The 20,966-nt window shown below is 46.2% G+C and overlaps 4 protein-coding genes across 4 annotated transcripts; all 4 read left to right on the plus strand.

Moving 5' to 3' along the window:
- Positions 1-3,684: 3,684 nt before the first annotated feature.
- Positions 3,685-4,095, plus strand: LOC311245842 (histone H3.2-like; the record flags this gene model as incomplete). The annotated part of the gene is made up of 1 exon (XM_084335847.1): positions 3,685-4,095. The coding sequence occupies one exon, from the start codon at positions 3,685-3,687 to the stop codon at positions 4,093-4,095; it is 411 nt and encodes a 136-aa protein (XP_084191973.1).
- A 1,391-nt stretch (positions 4,096-5,486) lies between these two features.
- LOC311246804 (histone H2B-like) lies at positions 5,487-6,063 on the plus strand (the record flags this gene model as incomplete). Its single annotated transcript, XM_084337056.1, has 1 exon — positions 5,487-6,063. One exon carries the CDS (start codon positions 5,487-5,489, stop codon positions 5,859-5,861), a length of 375 nt encoding a protein of 124 aa, XP_084193182.1. The 3' UTR covers positions 5,862-6,063.
- Positions 6,064-10,345: 4,282 nt separating this feature from the next.
- Positions 10,346-10,657, plus strand: LOC311245800 (histone H4; the record flags this gene model as incomplete). Its single annotated transcript, XM_084335788.1, has 1 exon — positions 10,346-10,657. One exon carries the CDS (start codon positions 10,346-10,348, stop codon positions 10,655-10,657), a length of 312 nt encoding a protein of 103 aa, XP_084191914.1.
- A 479-nt stretch (positions 10,658-11,136) lies between these two features.
- Positions 11,137-12,337, plus strand: LOC311246531 (histone H2A-like; the record flags this gene model as incomplete). The annotated part of the gene is made up of 3 exons (XM_084336681.1): positions 11,137-11,149; positions 11,764-11,860; positions 12,025-12,337. 3 exons carry the CDS (start codon positions 11,137-11,139, stop codon positions 12,335-12,337), a joined length of 423 nt encoding a protein of 140 aa, XP_084192807.1.
- Between the last annotated feature and the right edge of the window lie 8,629 nt (positions 12,338-20,966).

The raw sequence follows: 20,966 nt of genomic DNA on the forward strand, positions 1-20,966 counted from the left end.
GAGAATGGGCATCGGAGGGATAACTGCAACAAGACGGTCTGGTGCAACTTCTGCAGATCATCGGGGCACACAGACAAAGAGTGCCGAAAGAAACGAGACCAGAGCGCCCGATACGCACATGGGCAAGATGTCGGCCATAGACGACATCGCCAGTGAAGCCTCCCGCCTGGCTCTCTACAACATGCGTAGGACCATCACTTCCAGGGAGATCCAGACCGCCGTCCGCCTGCTGCTCCCCGGTGAACTGTCCAAGCACGCAGTCTCTGAGGGAACCAAGGCTGTGACCAAGTACACCAGCTCCAAGTAAACTTCCCTGTCCATCTAACCCGTATTCACCCAAAGGCTCTTTTCAGAGCCACCCACTTTATTTTGAGAGAGTTCCCAATGATTTGTCAAGGTCGGGTGACAAATGAATAAACGCATGTCCCTATATGCATTTGTTTTTCCTGGATCATGTCTAGGATGCTGCCTGTCATATTCACGAAGGGGGTGGGGTGTAAGTAGTAGTCTGACCAGTTTGTTTTGTGATGTAATCTTGTTTTTAGCGCCTTTGAGGTGCTTTGGTACCATGAGGTGCAAGTATAGTCGTAGTACCCTTGAATGAGTGGTCCTGCCAGAGTCTTCAGGGTATTCTTGTTTACCAGAGAGGACAATATAACATGTAGCAGACAGACTACCATACTTCACAACAGTGCAAAATACCCTTTGCAACAACCAACTGAGTCCTATCAATTGGAAACATATTGAAATGTATGTCATAATGTGCATGCGTAATTACGCGCAATGACTGCATTAGCACCGTTGGGATGACTATGATCAGAGTGTGACATGTTTTATTCCCCCTGTTGTGCCAGCTGTTATTATTATGACTCGTATGCTTTATTACTAACTAACTTGTGCCTATTATTACAATTGACATGTAATTGAAACAGATTTTTTTAATTGTTAAGCTTTCCGTCTGGGCTTTAATCGACAGCATGCAGCAGTTTGACAATATAGGCAAGTCTCTCCCAAAAGGAAAGTTACATTGTACCTTCCTTGTGTATTTTTTTTTAATCTTCATAAAAGTAATTGTAGATTTAATTCATCATGAGCTACATAAAGCCTTCCACAGAAGTGGTAATCTTCCACAGAAGACAAAGTAACACATATCATGCAGACGCCAGCAATGACTGTGTTTACCAGCACTGAGAAAGTACAAGTTTATAACCAAAAGCATGACACCAGATGCCTTGTTTTACTGCCAGTCCCTCACCAGGCAGCTCAACTCACAGGGGAACGAGTACTGACTGGATTATAATGACATTTGAACCATTTTAAAAGCAAAATACTGAGACAAGTTGCTGCTCACTGCACCATGTGATAAGATACTGTTTGTCTAAAACACACAAAAGGCTCTTTTTAGAGCCAACCACTACTATCCCTGAAATGACACATTCTCTCCTAATGCATTGTTTAATAGTGGATAGAAGCAAATCTACTATGGTTCTTGTTTTGTGTCCTGGATAAATTGCAGCAGCACCAGTAGAGCGGTTCCATTCCTGAAATCATTAGATTATCGATGAATCGATTCCAGCATTTAGATACACTTAATTATTCTAAATATTTTGTTTTAAGTTTAATATCAGTCTGGAAGATACTGCTATACATATATTCCCAGAAAATATTAATTAAGAGGCACTTAACCAAAATAAAATCGGATGTATTGTGCACATAATTAATGAAACCTTGTTTTATAGGGACTGCTGCCTTTTAATTTCATTGAGCTGTAATTAACAACACAAGGATTCAATGTCCCCAATGGTATTCAAACTAATTGACTCCCAATATCTCAAACTATAAATGGATGTGTGCAAAGCAGTTTTGGGACGTTAGTGAGATAATGTGCAAAATACATTCTTCACACATTTCTTTGTTTCCCCTGTTTTCCAGTGAAAAACAACCCATTCTATGATAATCACCTTTTACTGGAATATTCCAGAACGTTGATATTTGTCGGCCTATTTATGAATCGTTTTCAAATAAACGCTAGATGATCGATAGTATATGTGCACGCACGCACGTTCGTGCCGCACGCTGGTAACCGCTGGTCTTATTTCCTCATGGCTTTTACAGTGAAAACAGCTATATCACATATCACATAAACGCTTATATCTCTGTGAAAACAAGTCTGATTATCCTAACACTGATAACATAGATTCCTTACCTGACATCAGATGGTATCCAAATGGTATATTCCAATTCCTGATCACCATTCGAAAAAATCGATAAGTGTATAGATCTAACATGTATACAGTAGAACTCATGATCCGCGCGGCTCAGAGGCTCCAGAATGAACTCTGGTAGACCCCGGCTGCATCAGTGAGAAGTAAAATGTGGAGTCAGAAATCCGTTCTCACATTCACTTTCATTGAGTCCATTCCAAAAGGGTGATTTACCACCTGGGATCTGAGCGGCGGCGGTCTAGGATATCCAACGGTAGGCTCGCGTGATGCAATATGATTTCAGATCGCTAATAAAAAAATAAAAAAAAATACCCGAGAATAGCCGGGGCGTGGCACTCAGCGGTCGGGGCGTAAACCCGAATAATCTTGGGCGTGGCACTCAAAGTGCAGCATTGCTGCATTATTTTGAATAACTGATTTAGTCCAGAATTCCATTGCTGTCTGTTCTGTTAGAATTCCATAGCTGTAGTTTGGGGCAATAACAATGGTGAAAGTAAGTCATTCTTATACATAAGGTACTTCATATTGGCTAACTTCTAGTCAGTTAAATTAATACTCTAGGATAAGTTATCCATACTGTTTGAACTCTGTTGCCTACTGCCTTACACTGTAATCACTACAGGGTAGAATATAGTTTGAGGCTCAAACTATATTCTACCCATGTAACTCTTGCGTGCATGTATAGTATATATAAATCCACTTATGTCTGAATACACCTGCTGCATATCATCTTTTTTATATACCTTACCTTATACCACTGGTCAGTATGACTTACTACCATAGTGTATTTATACCTATAACACTGTACACACATCTGATCAGCATTATTACAATACTCGGTATAGTACTCATTTATTATACTTCAGTTTAATCCTATTGCACTTTACTTTTACATTTGTACTCTAGAAAGACGCCAATTTATTTTCGTTGTACTATATAATGACAATTCATTGTAATCTAATCTGATCTAAAATAGTGAAATTAAAAACTAATTTGGCTGGAACGCTCTCGACGAATGTAAATATAAGGAGTCAAACAAGGCACTTATTGTAGAAGCAAACATTTTCTCCACAAATATTCTATATGGAATTCCGATTAAACTTATTCCTTAAGAGGTGATGTCATTATTAGTTGCTCCCAGGTCGAAACTGTATGTGGAGAGGACAGTATACATTTAACTTATAAAAGGCATGGCTATAGAAGAAGTATTGCTTTCTCGGTAATAGAAAGACATTTTGTTGGCGGTTTTCCAAAAGACCAGTCCTCCAATAACCTCGTTCCCAGTTGTATCTCCGTGAAGTCCTCCAATAACCCTGTGAGGTGTAGGCGGAGTAACGACCTTACAGAGAGGAGACCAATCAGAAACGACTGCGCCTCCGCGTTAGTAATAAAGGCCAGAGTTTCTACACAGCAGCGTATTATTATTGTTGAAGTGAAGACTGAAACATAGTTTCTCATAATGGCCAGAACTAAGCAGACGGCTCGTAAGTCCACCGGTGGCAAAGCGCCAAGGAAGCAGCTCGCCACCAAGGCTGCCCGTAAGAGCGCACCGGCTACCGGCGGCGTGAAGAAACCTCATCGTTACAGGCCCGGTACCGTGGCGCTGAGGGAGATCCGTCGTTACCAGAAGTCCACCGAGTTGCTGATCCGCAAGCTGCCTTTCCAGCGCCTGGTCAGAGAAATCGCCCAGGACTTCAAGACCGACCTGCGCTTCCAGAGCTCTGCTATCATGGCTCTTCAGGAGGCCAGCGAGGCTTATCTGGTCGGTCTGTTTGAGGACACCAACCTGTGCGCCATCCACGCCAAGAGGGTGACCATCATGCCCAAAGACATCCAGCTGGCCCGCCGCATCCGTGGAGAGCGAGCTTAAATCGACCTGTTGACTAGTTGTTCCCCTAAAGGCTCTTTTAAGAGCCACCTCAATAATCATGAATGAGCCCAGTTTCCTTATTCTAACTATGTTCTGATTCCACGTGGATGAAGTTGGTGATGTGTAATACGTTCGTTTGATGACTATCGTAGCTCAATACCGGGTAACCAGAATGATTCATAACTCGACTACGCAAAACGTAATATTGAAGTCCTATGTTCATATTCAGTTAGTCTTTCTCGGATCCATTAGTTCATCGAATACACTGCTGACTAGTAATAAATATGACTCGTATAGTTGAAAATAAATACAATCCGGATTCTCAGTGTTTGCTCCAGAGCCTTGTCTGGAGTTCATTTTGGTTGAGCCTGCATGCTTTCCCCATTTCCAAAATGGTCAGCGTGGTCCGGTACTGTCCATGGTGCTGAAATAGTGACTACAAGTAGCGAATACACACTTCCAAACAATCTCGAGATAACGAAATAAATTAATCCGTTATCACAAATAAACTATTTGTTATGTCGAGTAAATGATGAAAATGAATAGTAAATCAAATGTGTGCATGGCCTCCTAGGGCTACCGTAGAATATGCCTGCATATAATCTTTTTTATATACTTGTGACTATATATAATAACCCTCACTGGCCAGTATGACTTACTACCATAGTGTCTTTATACCTGTAACACCTGATCAGCATTATTAGTAGTAGTACTCATAGACAGGGGCTTAGCTGGGGGGGGTAGCTTAGGATGATTCCAAGGGCCCAGCACTGAGGGGGGCCCCAACATTTTTTTTTTTTTTTTTTCTTACTAGACATCACTCAGGTGTATTATTGATGCTCTCATTGATACTATGTTTGTTTCTGAAGTGTGTGTGTGAGATATATATAGAGAGAGAGGGGGGGCTTTGGTAGACTATTGCATTGGTCCATTCATTGAAGATGAACGCAATGCGACATCCTTTACTAGGATCACCCACCAACAGTGCAGGTGCTGAACTGCTGATCCGAATGTATAGGTAAAAACCATATTATGCGTTTTCATCAATAAAAAAATGGCACAAAAAAAATTCTCTCGCGCGCTCACGCGCGCTCGCATTCACTGGGGGCCTACAAATACATTCTTTCATGGGGCCCAGAATCTGGAGCTACACCCCTGCTCATAGATAATCGTTTAATTTAAGAGAGTAAAGCAGAACAAACTCATGGCTGAAACTCTTCTGCCCTCTACTGGCTAAATGAGAACTTAACTTCTATTAGCTTGACACACGTGCGCCACGCCCGACCAATCGTATCGTAGGAGCCACGCAGTACTATTTGCATCGACCTCCTACAAATAAGGCAGGAAACCGTAAGCGACCGTCACCATTCGATTCTGATAAGCCGTCGAATATGCCTGAACCAGCCAAGCCAGCGCCCAAGAAGGGCTCCAAGAAAGCCGTCACCAAGATCGCTGCCAAGGGAGGCAAGAAGCGCAGAAAGTCCAGGAAGGAGAGTTATGCCATCTACATTTACAAAGTCCTGAAGCAGGTTCATCCCGACACCGGTGTTTCCTCCAAGGCCATGGGGATCATGAACTCCTTCGTTAACGACATCTTCGAGCGCATCGCTGGAGAAGCCTCGCGCCTGGCTCTCTACAACAAGCGTCGCACCATCACCTCCAGGGAGATCCAGACCGCTGTGCGTCTGCTGCTGCCCGGTGAGCTGGCGAAGCACGCTGTGTCTGAGGGAACCAAGGCTGTGACCAAGTACACTAGCTCCAAGTAAACCACCCTGTTCACTGAAGATTAACCCAAAGGCTCTTTTAAGAGCCACCCACTCTGTCCTGAGACTGAGAGAGTTATTCCTATTATTCTCATGAGTGGTATTGCCTTTAGTTTGAACAGTTATTATCATGGTAGGTTTGTCTGTCGGGAGATGAAGTTGTATAATGTTACTTATTGTTTAATAAATTACTGTAAATCATAGTTTGGATGGCTATTAAGTTGCAAATTATATTTACTAGTCAAAATCCAGTGATTTTAGGTTGTTGACAAGTAGCTAGATTGGATAGACTAGCTTGTACATCGCATTTATACAGTAAATTAATATATCTTCACCTGCCGTATTAGAACCCTGACCAATGATACATTATTGGACTTTATAATACACATGGATAATGTTGATTTGATCATTTTCAAAGTGGAAATGCTATTCCAAAAATAATACATTCCAGGCTCATTTAATTATAATGAAAAAGATGAACTACCCCATAGCCACACGTCCTATGATTTCCAACAGTCAAGTGCAAATAGTATTCATTATTTGATCATATGAGCTCTGTATATTTCTGTACAATGTACAACCTTGCGTTGTATGTTAAATGTATTATTACAACAACAATAACCTTTTATAACGTTATTGTTGACATCAAACTCCAGCAATCAGAAGTAACCCTCAGCAATACTGATCATCTCCGGCCCCCTCTCCCTCCATGTTTAGCAGGATACACAGCCTCCACATCTGGCTGAAAGGTTACTCTGCTCAACAGGCATCCCCTGATAAACCACACCATGCTCTCTCCACTCGTAATGTTAATGCTTCAAATCTAGTCACAATTTCTCTAGATGTGTTTCTGTCGTACAACATAAAATCACAGATTAGGGCCTAACTTTTCTGAACAGTATTTACTAATAAGGACACTTTTGATCAAACTGATCAGCAGCTCAATAGTTGCTTTTATGTTTCACAAGGTGCTCTGAATCTGCCCTTACAAAAAAATATTTTCTGTTTTACCATGGTACCAGTCATACAAATTATTTACCATGGTACAGCCATATAGTAAATGTAATGGAACCATTAATAACATGGTATAGTCCATTTTAAACCATGATATCAATGGTACGTATCATTATTTTTTATCATAGGAATGCCAGGATACATTTTTGTAAGAGATGTTTTCTGATGATGCTGAGTTGAGCCGATGGTTTACTCTTGTTTGGGTTACTAAACAGATGACACAGGACTGGGTCTCACCATGGGCCATGTTTATAAACCAAACCAATGCCCCACTATGGTACAGGTAGTAGAAACATAGTATGTTTCATTCCTTGAACCATTTCTTCAGAATGTATCAACATGTACTACACCAATAGACACTAACAATAGAGGCCTTGCATGGACTGTTTGTGTACTTCTTTCTTACAGTATGATTTGATTATGATCCCCATTAGCTGATGCAATCTTCCTGGGGTGACAATATACTTTCTATCAAACATATTACATGATACTGCATTCCTAAACATAATGGAATCATACACACACAAATAAGCTTTGTTCTGGTCAAATTACAGCATAGCATACTGTAAGGACAACAACAACAAGGTAGTCGGTCATGGCAGATACATGAGACTATCTCAGTGTAGCAACGCACAAGCATGCATTTATATCACATAAAAACAATATATTTCACTAGCAAGGCACAAGCATCCATTTATATCACATATACAATAAGTCAAGATAGACTGCGCTCACAAAATATAACACTGGGTGCTGAAATCCTGTGGAGTATAATAGAAAAAGAAAGCAATACGCTTGGACCAGCACTCACAGATTTTGGTTATTTAATGGCAGCCTGAAACAAACATGTTTCGGAACATAATTGTTCCGAAACATGTTTGTTTCAGGCTGCCATTAAATGCATAATAATTGTTCCGAAACATGTTTGTTTCAGGCTGCCATTAAATAACCAAAATCTGTGAGTGCTGGTCCAAGCGTATTGCTTTCTTTTTCTATCACATATACAAACAATATATCTCAGTAGCAATGCACTGAGCCACATGAAGTTGATAAAGACGGCTTCATGGGCCAAAACCAAATGTAGGGATCTGAGGTTTTTAATCAGAGCAAACATGGAAGAATGACACAGATTAACAGATGAGAATAGGTGGTAATTCAGTCATGTACTTGACTGACACGGTTCCCAGAGGAACACTGGTCTACTTCAGAAAAGGGGCCTGTCTGCTACAGGAACAATTCAGAAGAATCTTCTTCTTCTTCTTCTTCTTCTTCTTCCATGAGTTAATGGCAGATCGCGACCACTGAAGGCGCATACCGCCACATACTGTACAATCCATTAAACCCCATAATACCCAAAACAAAAACCCCTTCCCTAACATCACCACCCTATCCAATCCTAATCTACGAGTCATTCATTGCCTCCTGTGGGCTGACTCTGGCTTTTTCTACACTCACCACCACCTTCCCTAACTCTCTTACTTGATCACTCACAACCACCTTCTTCCCTAACTTCCCTAACTCCTTTGTTACTTGCCCCATTGTCAACCCCTTCATACCCATGTCTAGTACTGCTGCTTCAACTACTAACTTTAACCTCTCTGTCCTACTGCTAACCATCACTATTGTATTCACTACTCTTGTCACAAATGCCACTATCTCCAACTTCTCCCCCCACACCCTCTCTTTCTCCTCCTGTACTTCCTCTACTGACAAATGCCCTTTTCTAAACCCCTGATCCTCACCTTGCTTCCCCTGATCCTCCTGCACTACCCTTACTGCCAAATGCCCTTCTCCTTCCTTACCTTGCTTTCCCTGTCCTACCTTCCTAACTGCCTCTGCATACGAAATCCTATCATCCCTTCTCACCTGCTGGACCACTACCTCTCGCTTCATCGCCTCACAACCCCAATACCCTACACTATGCTTCCCACCACAACTACAACACCTCGGCTCCACTCCCATGTCACACTCCCCATACTCATGCTCCCCACTACATCTACCACATCTCTGCCCCTTCCTACATGACCTAGCTATATGACCAAACTCCTGGCACCTGTAACATCTCAACGGTTTTGGCACAAACTCCCTAACCCTATATGCCAAAAACCCTAAAAATACTCTCTGACTAACCTCACCCTCAAACTGAATAACTATCGTCCCTGTCTCCTCCTTCTCTACACCTCTCTTCATCCTAACTACACTCTTAACTTTCCCATTACGTTTGTCACTCCTCAACTCTTCTAACAGCTGCTCCATACTGACCTTAATTGGAATTCCACTAATCACCCCCTTGCACCCACCATCCCTTTTCTCCCCTACTATCCCTACTCCACAGACCTTCACTTTGCCAATGCTCTTCATTTCCCTTGCCTTCTCTACCTGCACTACACTTACACACCCTATAAATAAGTTCCCATCATCTAACACCTTTCCGTACCTTACCTCTCCTAACTGTGCTCTAATGAGGTTTGACAGCTGACTCGGCTCTATGTTCCTAACTCCGTCTACTCCCTCGAATCGCACCACTACATTCAAACCTACAAACTCTTTCTCTCTACCCTCATCCTCTGACCCACTCAAGCTATCTCCCCCCTCTTTCTTCCTCTTACTCCCCTTCCCCCCACTTTCCCTGCTCTTTTTCCCCACCTTTTCCCACCCCTCTCCCCCGTTTTCCTCACCTACTCTACACTCCATATCCCTATCCACACCCTCTCCTTCATCACGTCCACCACTTGCTCCACCGCCCCTGGCTCCCGACGACGAACCCTGGGGGGAACTAGGGCCCGAAACCGGCGACATGCTTCGTTCACTCCTACTCCTACTCCTACTTCTAGCTCCCGACCTCAAACCCTTGGGGGAAACAGGGCTCGGATACGGCAAATCCCATACCATCAACTCGTCAACATGTGAACACAAGTCGCAAATCTCACAACCATCATCGCCCAAACTCCAATCGTCAACACTACCACCACAACACATCCGATATTTCGGCATTCCCAACCTCCTCCTTCCCTTCTTCCCCATCCGACAGGTTCCTAGCTCCTTCCTCAGAAGAATCAAATTAGAAGTTTTCTTTTCTTCATTGTCACACACACTTTTGGCCAGTGAAAAGACAATGTGAATGTGGATGCAATTTTCATAATTTAAAAATAATCCTATGATTCTTATTGTTCTACGATCAATGAAGTCCGGTGGTGCACTACAGTGCACATTTTGTAAAATATGAATAGAGTTAAGTAAAACAAAATATATATATATATGTTAAATGTTTAAAAAAAATAATACAAGTGACAACACTTCCCCCCCTGGGTCTCAGGATGATGCATTGTATTGGGAAAACAACACTTCCTCAAACCCTCCCTCCACATTTGTCCCTGCGCGCTTCTTGGTCTCAACCACGTCCTCAGAGAGGGTTCAAAGAAGCAGGCGGTTGGCCAACTGCTACATTCGTTTGTTTCCTAACATACGTTACAATGAGTGGAAGAGGAAAGGGAGGTAAGGGACTTGGTAAAGGAGGTGCTAAGCGTCACCGCAAAGTGCTTCGTGACAACATCCAGGGAATCACCAAACCCGCCATCCGTCGTCTGGCTCGTCGTGGCGGAGTGAAGCGTATCTCCGGTCTAATATACGAGGAGACTCGTGGTGTTCTCAAGGTCTTCCTGGAGAACGTGATCCGTGATGCCGTCACCTACACCGAACACGCCAAGAGGAAGACCGTCACAGCCATGGATGTGGTCTATGCTCTGAAGAGACAGGGACGCACTCTGTACGGCTTCGGCGGCTAGACTTCTATTCAAGCCTAACTATCCAAAACCCAAAGGCTCTTTTCAGAGCCACCCACATTGTCACTGAATGAGCACACTCTACATACGTTTATTTGTGCAAAGTATTAAACTGAGTTGTCTCGGGCATAGCACCATTTAATTTAATCCAGTCACTGATTCAATTCCTACGGTTCCTGGCGTTGCTAGGTAATTACTGCATTGGAATTGCCATGTAACTATACAGCGTGTACATATATGTAGAAATTAATAACTATGTGGTGATTTCAATGGTGAAGACTAACGTGAAAGACGTTTCAGTGACTAGTACAATAGTCTCATCTCACGGCGGGGCTTCCTGAACATGTGAACAATTAAAATTAAATTGATATGCCTCAAGATTATTCGTACAACACATCTATTGACATACAATGCAATTACAGTACAATGTGTAAAGAAGGCATCAAACTAGTGCAAATATAACAGTTAAATGCAATAGTAGTATGCTGTATACAGGTGAATAAACTCGCTATAAAATATATAAATGAGTACAACTGAGTAATAGTGCTAAGCAGATGTATGTACTGTACAGAGTTGTACTTGTAGTATTAATATGTACAGTGATACAGCTATAAAGACACTATAGTACATACTGGCAAGCAGGGTAACCAGTAGGAATATACAGGTATGTAAATCCCTAAAGGAACAAATAAAATAAACATTTTTGTTTGGAAGCGTGGATTCGCTACTTGTAGGCACTGGCAATCTAAAGGGCGCTAACCTATTTCAGGACCACACTGAGAAACCATTTTGGAAATGGGGAAACCATGCAGGCTTAACCCAAATGGGCTCCAGACAAGGAGCAAACATGATAGTTCGGATTGTATTTATATTTAACCATATAGGGTCATATGTATTACTTGTCAGCAGTGTAATCGATAACTATTAGATCAGTTCTGTTAGTTAGTTCTGGCCATTATGATAAACTACGTTTTAGTCTTCACTTCAACAAGAATAATACGCTGGTGTGACGAAACTCTGGCCTTATAATATTATTACTAACGCGGAGGCTCAGTAGTTTCTGATTGGTCTCCTCTCTGTGAGCTCGTTACTCCGCCTACACCTCACAGGGTTATTGGATGACTTCACGGAGATACAACTGGCAACGAGGTTATTGGAGGACTGGTCTTTTGAAAACACCGCCAACAAAACGTCTTTCCTGATTGGGTGAGAAAACACAAGCTTGACTATAAAAGGTTACTCTCCAACTCACTTCATTCAATTTCTAACTCGTTTAACGTGAGAGAATAATAAACATGTCTGGAAGAGGCAAGACCGGAGGAAAGGCCAGAGCTAAGGCCAAGACTCGCTCCTCTCGTGCCGGGCTTCAGTTCCTTCCCCGTGGGTCGTGTCCACAGACTGCTGCGTAAAGGCAACTATGCTCATCGTGTTGGAGCCGGTGCTCCGGTTTATCTGGCCGCTGTGCTGGTTTATCTGACCGCTGAGATCCTGCAGTTGGCTGGAAACGCTGCCCGTGACAACAAGAAGAGCCGTATCATCCCCCGCCATCTGCAGCTGGCCGTTCGTAACGACGAGGAGCTCAACAAACTCCTGGGAGGAGTGACCATCGCTCAGGGTGGTGTGCTGCCCAACATCCAGGCTGTCCTTCTGCCCAAGAAGACAGAGAAGGCTGCCAAGAAGTAAATTATTTAGCCTCTTCGACAAACCCCACAAAGGCTCTTTTCAGAGCCACCCACCTATTACCGAGAAAGCAATACTTCTGCAACATCTATAACCATGCCTATTATAAGTTAAATGTATACTGTCCTCTCCACATAGAGTCGACCTGGGAGCAACTAATAATGACACCACCTCTTAAGGAATAAATGTAATCGGAATTCCATATAGAATATTTGCGGAGAAAATGTTTGCTTCTACGATAAGTGCCTTGTTTGACTCCTTATATTTACATTCGTCGAGAGCGTTCCAGCCAATTCGTTTTAATTTCACCATTTTAGATTAAAATGAATTGTCTTTATATAGTACAACGAAAATAAATTGGCGTCTTTCTAGAGTACAAATGTAACAGTAAAGTGCAATAGGATTAAACTGAAGTATAATAAATGAGTACTATACAGAGTATTGTAATAATGCTGATCAGATGTATGTACAGTGTTATAGGTATAAATACACTATGGTAGTAAGTCATACTGACCAGTGGTATAAGGTAAGGTATATAAAAAAGATGATATGTAGGTGTATTCAGACATAAGTGGATTTATATATATAATACATGCACACAAGAGTTACATGGGTAGAATATAGGTCAAATTGAGCAAGTATAGCTGCGTGGCTTCTTGTATACGATTGGTTGAGAGGCTTTGTCGCACATTTCCCGCGCACAGGAAACTATTTGCGCGCAAAGCCATAATAACCCAACTATATATTCTCTTAGCAAAACTCCATAGCCACACTTGATATTAATTAAGCCAAGCAATAATCGACATGAAACTGCATTTTTCCAAGACAATTATTTTGTGCACCTTGATAGCGCAATGTACAGTTTCTACGTCAAATGTATATACTCTCGTTTCTAGACTATTTTTGTATCACAAACAGTACTGTATTTGCAAATCTGGTATGTCATAAATGTATAGATGTAGCAGTACTGTCTATCTGTAAGTCGTGTATTATATGTTATGATGAATTGAAAATGGGGGACCCTGATGTAAACAAGACAAAAGTCTTTCTCTGGTCTGCATCCCCTTAACAATTGTATGTATTGAGCTGTACTGTACCCATTCTGCAATCTGTTAATAAAGTTTTCAATCAATCAATAGCTCTCTTGGTGACATCTGTCACTGCTTTGACTTACAATATATATATATATATATACACACACATTCATATACACATCTGTCTGTACATACAGCTGCATAATCCTTTTTGCATGCATTTGGCATAACTTTTAATCATGGAAATGCCAGTATACATTTATAAGGTGAGAGATGTTTTCTGATGGTGCTGAGTCATCTCCATGAGCAGGTGTCCTCTTGTTTGGGTTATTTATTACTGATCATAAACAGATGACACAGACCGACATGGTCTCACCATGAGCTACATGTATCAGTACCTCACTGTGGTACAAGATAATAATACAAGTATGACTCTGACAACATAGTATGTTTCATTCCTGGCTTGAGCTATTTCTTCTGAATGTAACAAAAATGTAGCTGGCAGCCTACTGCACCACATTCTAATATCCTGTACTTCACAATGAGTTGAGCCCTAACAATAGAGGCCTGTATATCTGACCTATAGGCTAAACACAAACTGTAATGTTTGTGTTGTTCTGTTTCTTCCAGCATGGCTGCCTGTAACCGTTGGTAACCACTTTGTAGTGAAGCTCTTGGTGGTTAGGAAATGTAGTCAACAACACGGGGTGTCTAGTCAGGACACGGGAGGCAGGAACGTTCTTTGATGAGTTTTATTATTAATGGTCAGACAGATGCACAGGTGGTCTACTTCTATTTCCCATTAACACGGTGGGAGTATGTGTGTGTGTGTGTGTGGTTTTGTGATCAGGGACGCACACATGAACTGAAGGAATCTCTAAGCCCACTAGTATATATGGATGCTGGCTATCGACAGACATGTCTAGACATGTCTGAGGCATCCTGCTGCAGAACAGCAGAGCAGCCCCCCACAGCCTTTATGTCTGACTGAGAGGCGTCCCGCTGCAGAACAGCAGAACAGCAGCACAGCACCCCACAGTCCTTATGTCTGCCCAGTCCTTGGGCCTTTTGTACAGCCGCCCCCTAATCCACGGTGTGGATTAGTTCATGGAAAGGCTCAACTGTCGTCCGGAGTCGTTGTCGGGGCGTCCTCTGGGATGGCTGGTAACTCAATAAGCTTGGCCACTGGTCTGGTGTAGGTCCTATCGTCCACCTGCACCTCTGCAGACCGCACCTTCCCGTCGGCGCTCCTGATGGTCTTCGTGTAGGTAGCTCCTGATGGTCTAGGTAGCCTCTGGTCAATCACCATCACCACCGTGCCGACAGTGAGGTTCTCTGTGTCCTTCACCCATTTCTGCCTGGACTGCAAGGAGGGTAAGTAGTTATGCAGGAAGTGGGTCCAGAACTGGTCGGCTAACACCTGACTGTGTCGCCATCTTCTCCGGCTGAGGATTTCGGATTCAGGGTACACCACTGGAGGGAGTGAGGAGTCGGGCCGCCCCATGAGGAGGTAGTTGGGGGTCACCGCGTCCACGTCGGCTACATCTGTCGACACATATCCCAGCGGCTTGGAGTTGAGGATTCCTTCTACCTCAGTCAGTACTGTCCGCAGGACTTCTTCGGTCACTGTCTGTGCTCCAAGAGAAACGTAGAGTGCAGCCTTGATGGACTTGACTTCCCGCTCCCAGGCCCCGCCAAAGTGGGGTGCATTTGGGGGGTTGAACTGGAAGCGGATCTGGCGCTTTGCCAGTTGGGTCTGCAGCTCTTTACCCATGTTCTGGAAACTTGTTCTGAGCTCCGATTCTCCTCCACGGAAGTTGGTCCCACGGTCGGAGAGGAGTTCGAAGGGGTTTCCTCGTCGTGCCACAAACCTTCTGAGCGACATAAGGAATGAGTCGGTATCCATGTTGTGTAGCACGTCTAGGTGGACACACCTAGTGGTCATACACTTGAAAACTATTCCCCATCTTTTCTCAGTACCCCGACCTCGCTTGACCTGAAACGGGCCGAAGCAATCCACTCCTGTTGAGTAGAATGGAGGCTTCATGAGGCGGAGACGGCATGGGGGCAGATCTGCCATCTTGGGAATAGACGGCTTTGCCCTCCACTTTTGGCACTCCGGGCAGAATCGCTGATGGCGGCGCACTGCTTCACGCCCTCTGAGGATCCAGAACTTGCGCCGGAGTTCAGCAAAGACCCTCTCGGCTCCAGGATGGAGTAGCTTGTTGTCGTACTGTCGTATGATGAGCTTAGTGACAGGATGCTTGGGTTCTAGCAGGATCGGGTGCACAGTGTCTTCCTCCAGGCTGGTGGAACGGCGCAACCTACCGCCTACGCGGATAAGGCCTTTAGGTACGTCGTACTCTGGGGCAAGTGCCAGGAGCCTACTGTTTGGTGGAATCACTTTCCCGGTTTGTAGGCACTTGATTTCTTCTGAGAAGCTATCACCTTGTGCTCTCTGAAGGATTCTGAGTTCTGCCTCGGCATAGTCGTCCGCACTGGGGGCACTTGACGGAGACGCCGCCCCGTGCAGTGATCTACTTGTGGCCTCAAGGAGGTCTTCGAAGGTGGAATGGTCTTCTGTGGTTGGGGTCTTTGGAGCCGAAAGGGTTGAAGTGAGGCCACAGAACACAGGCTTCCTTGTCTCCGTCTCATCCAGAACTTCTGTGACCGAGGGTCTGAGTGGCCAACCTGTGCGTGGTTGTTGGAGGAAGGCGGGACCATGACTAAACTGATTTGGCTTGGCTAGGTCAGACACTGTCATTCCTCTGGTGATAGTGTCTGCTGGGTTATTCTTTGTGTCCACGTACCTCCATGACCGGTGGTCGGTCAGTTCTTGTATCTCAGATACGCGGGTCCCGACGAACACCTTGTATCGGCATGAGTCGGACTGTATCCAGGTAAGCACTGTGGTGGAGTCGGACCACAACACCGCCTCTTTCAACTTAAGAGTGAGCTCTCTCTGGATCAGTTGGGCAAGTTGGGCTCCTGTCAGAGCGGCACAAAGCTCGAGGCGGGGTATTGACTGTTGTTTTTTCGGTGCTACTCTAGAGCGAGCTAGCATGAAGGATACGTGGACCTGGCCTTGGAGGTCTTCGCCACGCAGGTAGGCGACTGACCCATAGGCGGACTCGGAAGCATCACAGAAGACGTGGAGCTAGAGGGTGAGCACACTTACGTCGACGTCTGGTGGGAAGTAGCACCGGGAGAGGCTGACTGTTGGGAGCTGTGGGAGCTCTTCTTCCCATGTGGTCCAGGCTTGCAGGATATCGGCCGGTAAGTGTGGGTCATCCCAGTCGCGGTCTTTGGCCCATAGTCTCTGGACCAAGACTTTGGCCCTTGTGGTGAAGGGCAGGATGCGACCTAGGGGGTCATACTGGCTTGCTAGTATCTTGTAGATATTTCTCATAGTCGTCTGGCTTGGGGAGACCGGGCGATGTTTGTAGTGGAGCGTGTCCTCCATGAAGTGCCAACTGAGTCCTAGTGTCATTTCTTGAGCTTCCCCGTGGGTCTGGGAGACCCATCTCTCACTGCTATCTGCCTTGGCCTCTTTGGGCAGGTTGCCGATCACCTCTGGCTGGTTGCTGGCCCACTGGCGGATCTCGAAGCCGCCTGTGGCTAGGAGGGCTCTCAGCTTGTTCACGAGGCTGCTTGCCTCTTCTTTGGTGGGCAGACTCTGCAGACAGTTATCCACATAGAAACACTGTTCTACACTGTGGCGAACATCCTCTTGGCTAGACTCGATGACATGTTTCTGGAGGGCAAAGGTTGCACAGCAGGGGCTGCATGTTGTCCCGAAGGGCAGGACCTCCCACTGGTACACTGATGGAGGTTCGTCTGTCTTTAGGTTCCTCCAGAGGAACCTCAGTAGGGGCTTGTCTCTGTCCAACAGGCGAACCTGATGGAACATTCCCTTGATGTCCCCACTTATGGCGACTCGATGCTCTCTGAATCGCAGGAGGACTCCAAGGAGTGAGGGTCCCAGTGTTGGGCCTGGAAGGAGGTAGTTGTTCAGGTTCTGCCCGCCGTACTGGAAACTGCAGTTGAAGACAATCCGGTCTTTGCCGTTGTGCCTGACCATGTGATGGGGCAGGAACCATGACTCTTCAGATGCGTCGGCCTGGCTGGGGTTAATCTTGGTGATGTACCCAGCTATCTCTAGCTTATTGATCTCCTCTTGGTAGGTAGATGCACGCTGTGGATCTTGAGTTAGCCTCTTCTCTGTGTTCCGCAGGTTCTTCATTACAACTTCCTTTGAAACTTGCAGCTTGGGCATGGTTTGGACTCGCAGGAGGGGGGTGGCATACCGCTGCACTCCGTTGACCTCTACACGGGTGGTCTCGGCCTCCAACAGCTCCGCTGAGTACTTGTCCTGTTTGGATCTGTTCACTAATCTCTCGCTCTTGAAAGGCAGTGTATCCAGCTGCCACAGCCGTTCGACCTGGCTGAATAGCTCGGCAGCCGGGGAGGAAGCAGCAGTGAAGAAGCACTGTGTGGTCTGAAGCTGTTGCTGCATGTACTTTGCTGGGCCTTGGAGTGTCCAGCCGAGGTTAGTCTTGACTGCCGCAGGGCCACCGTGGGGCCCCAGATGCACCGGCTCGATCGGTACGATCAGGTTGGCGTGATCAGATCCAATCAGGAGGGTTGGCTGAGCTCCGTTGATTGGTGGAATCACCAAGCCTCGCAGATGGCGATACTTCTCCTGGAGCTGGGTGACTGGGTAGCTGTACTGAGACAGACCTAGCTGTTCACCGGTGAAGGCACCTTGAATAGGGAACCTTTTCCTTGGTTCGGATACTGGGGCGATGGCGAAGGAGACACGTGAGCCTGACAGGGTCTTGACGTCTTGGCGGATAGTGCAAAGGGTCAAGTCTTCCGCTTGACCCTGTATTCCCAGGTGGCGTGCTGCTGAAGCGAGCAGGATGGTTCTCTCTGAGCCATCATCCAGCACTGCGTAGGTGTTGAAGACTCTGTCCATGTAGTGCAGGTTGACTCTGACGATCTTCAGGAGCACTCGGTTGTATCCGTTTGGCTGATCCAGATAGTGAGTCTCTGCTGTTGAGGTGATGGTGGGCTCGTTCCCACTTCTCTGGTTAACCTCATGCAGGACGGAGAGGTGTTTGGACTTACAGAGTCGACACGGCTTCTTCAGGTCGCAGGCAGAGGCTAGGTGAGGACGACCGCATCTCCAACACCTTCTCTTGGCTTTGATCCAGTCCACTATCTCCCCTCTGGTCAGCTTAGCGAAGCGTTCGCATTGGCTGAGGTAGTGTTCTGACTCGCAGTAGGGGCAGTATATCCTTCCCTTCCCTTGGGTCTGGACAGGTTGATATACCTTGGAGGGCCTTTCGGGTGGAGGATCTTGGGGGTTGTCTGTACCATGCATCACCGTAGTGACCTTTATCTTGGGCTGATACTTGGGGTCTCTCCTGTCATTCTCACTGTGAGCATGAAGGGAGGGCTCAATGTCCAGGCATCTGACTTCTACCCTCAGCCACTCTGCGAAGTCAGTGAGGGACAGCTTCGTCTTGTCTGGGTTCTCCCTGTACTGTTGACGACGGAACCTCTCTTGTTGGTGTTTGGGAAGCCTGTTGAGGAGGCGCTTCACGTTTGAGCCACAATGGAGTTCCTCGTGACCTTCGCCTTGAAGGGACCTCAGCATCCCGACTAGCGACTGCACTCTGATGGCGAATTCGTCGAGGGCTCTATCGTCTCGAATGGGTGGTAAGCGTTCCATGTCCTCTATCTCCTTCAGAGCAAACTGGTATGGGCGTCCGTATCGCTCGTCCAGTGCCCTCAGAGCTTCCGAGTAGGGCATACTTGACTCTGCGTAAGCCAGCACCAGGCGGTGGGCACGCGGCACCTTTATATGCTTCAGCAGAATGGCATACTTGTAGTGCTCGGAATGAGAAGGATTGAGGAGTGTACTGAGGGAAAGGCGTAGTTCCACGTATTGGGCTCTATCCTCCTTGTTAAAGTCCGGGAATGTTGGACCTTCTATATTGGGGGGTGCATGCTGGTATACTGTGGAGGGATACGGTCTCGCTATGACTGGGTTCCCTTGGTAGGCAAGGTAGGGCACATACGGAGCTTGGTGTGCTGACTGGTGTGCAGGCTGAGGCAGGTGCTGGTGCATGGGCTGCTGCATGACCTGAGGTGTCGCCCAGGTTGGTGGCGGGTAACTCTGCTGAGGCTCGTTCCTTTCCTCATACTTGCGGCTAGGCGGAGCCACATTGGATGTGCTTCGTGGGTTCGGGTAGGAGGTCGGTGGCCAGTATGAGGGTCCGCTTCTTGCCAGGCCCTCTGATTGCGGCAGGTTCTGGGTTGGCCTATTGGGCTGGCTGGGCTGACGAGAGGAGCCTTGGTTCTGTTGGTTCTCCTGCTTGCAAGCCTGAAAGCCGTGGGGTACTTCAATTGCGCGTTGGAGGGGGTGAGTGGCTCGGCTGAGAGGTGGGGGAAGTGTCAACTCTGGCTCGTGGATACTCAAATCTTCTAGCTGGTCGGTTAGTTCTGCAGCCATACTTAGGTGATCCTCGGCTGGGGAGTAGTGAGGTGCACGGGCAGGGGAGAACTGCGGTTCGCCTACTCTTTCTGGGTGGAGTTGGCGGACTGGAGTCTGTTGCCGTGATGACCTCCTTGACGACTGAGCTGAGGTTCGGGGGGAATGGAGCTGCAGAACAAGCTCCACTGCAGCTATACCTGGGTGATCCTCGGCTGGGGAGTAGTGAGGTGCACGGGCAGGGGAGACCTGCGTTTCGCCTACTCTTTCTGGGTGGAGTTGGCAAACTGGAGTCTGATGCCGTGATGACCTCCTTGATGACTGAGCTGAGGATCGGGAGGAATGGTGCTGCAGAACAAGCTCCAAAAGCTCGGTTTGCTTCTGAGCCGTCTCACTCTGTTGCCGCGCAGTCTCCAGAACTTGGTGCATTATTGCTTCGTGCACATTCTGCATTGGTGGCATGGGGGATGTGCTTCTAGCGGGACTGGGCTGTGCTTTATCCTCTTCATGCCTGCGCAGCTGCTCTATGTCACGCTGGCGTGTACTGTCCACTAGGTAGTCGTCTAGCCATCTCGGGCGCTGCACGGTGCGTCTGGGGCGCACGGATGGTGAAGCGGGGAGGCTCATCCCTCCTTGACTGGTTGCCATATCGTTGACTCTATCCGGTTCGAAGGACCATTTTGTAGTGAAGCTCTTGGTGGTTAGGAAATGTAGTCAACAACACGGGGTGTCTAGTCAGGACACGGGAGGCAGGAACGTTCTTTGATGAGTTTTATTATTAATGGTCAGACAGATGCACAGGTGGTCTACTTCTATTTCCCATTAACACGGTGGGAGTATGTGTGTGTGTGTGTGTGGTTTTGTGATCAGGGACGCACACATGAACTGAAGGAATCTCTAAGCCCACTAGTATATATGGATGCTGGCTATCATCCTGCTGCAGAACAGCAGAGCAGCCCCCCACAGCCTTTATGTCTGACTGAGAGGCGTCCCGCTGCAGAACAGCAGAACAGCAGCACAGCACCCCACAGTCCTTGGGCCTTTTGTACACACTTTCAAAAGAAAATGCCTAATTTATGTGCAGTGGTAGTCGGTAAAA

This window comes from Notolepis coatsorum (genome assembly GCF_963971535.1).
Source record: "Notolepis coatsorum genome assembly, chromosome: 19".
Lineage (NCBI taxonomy): Eukaryota > Metazoa > Chordata > Actinopteri > Aulopiformes > Paralepididae > Notolepis > Notolepis coatsorum.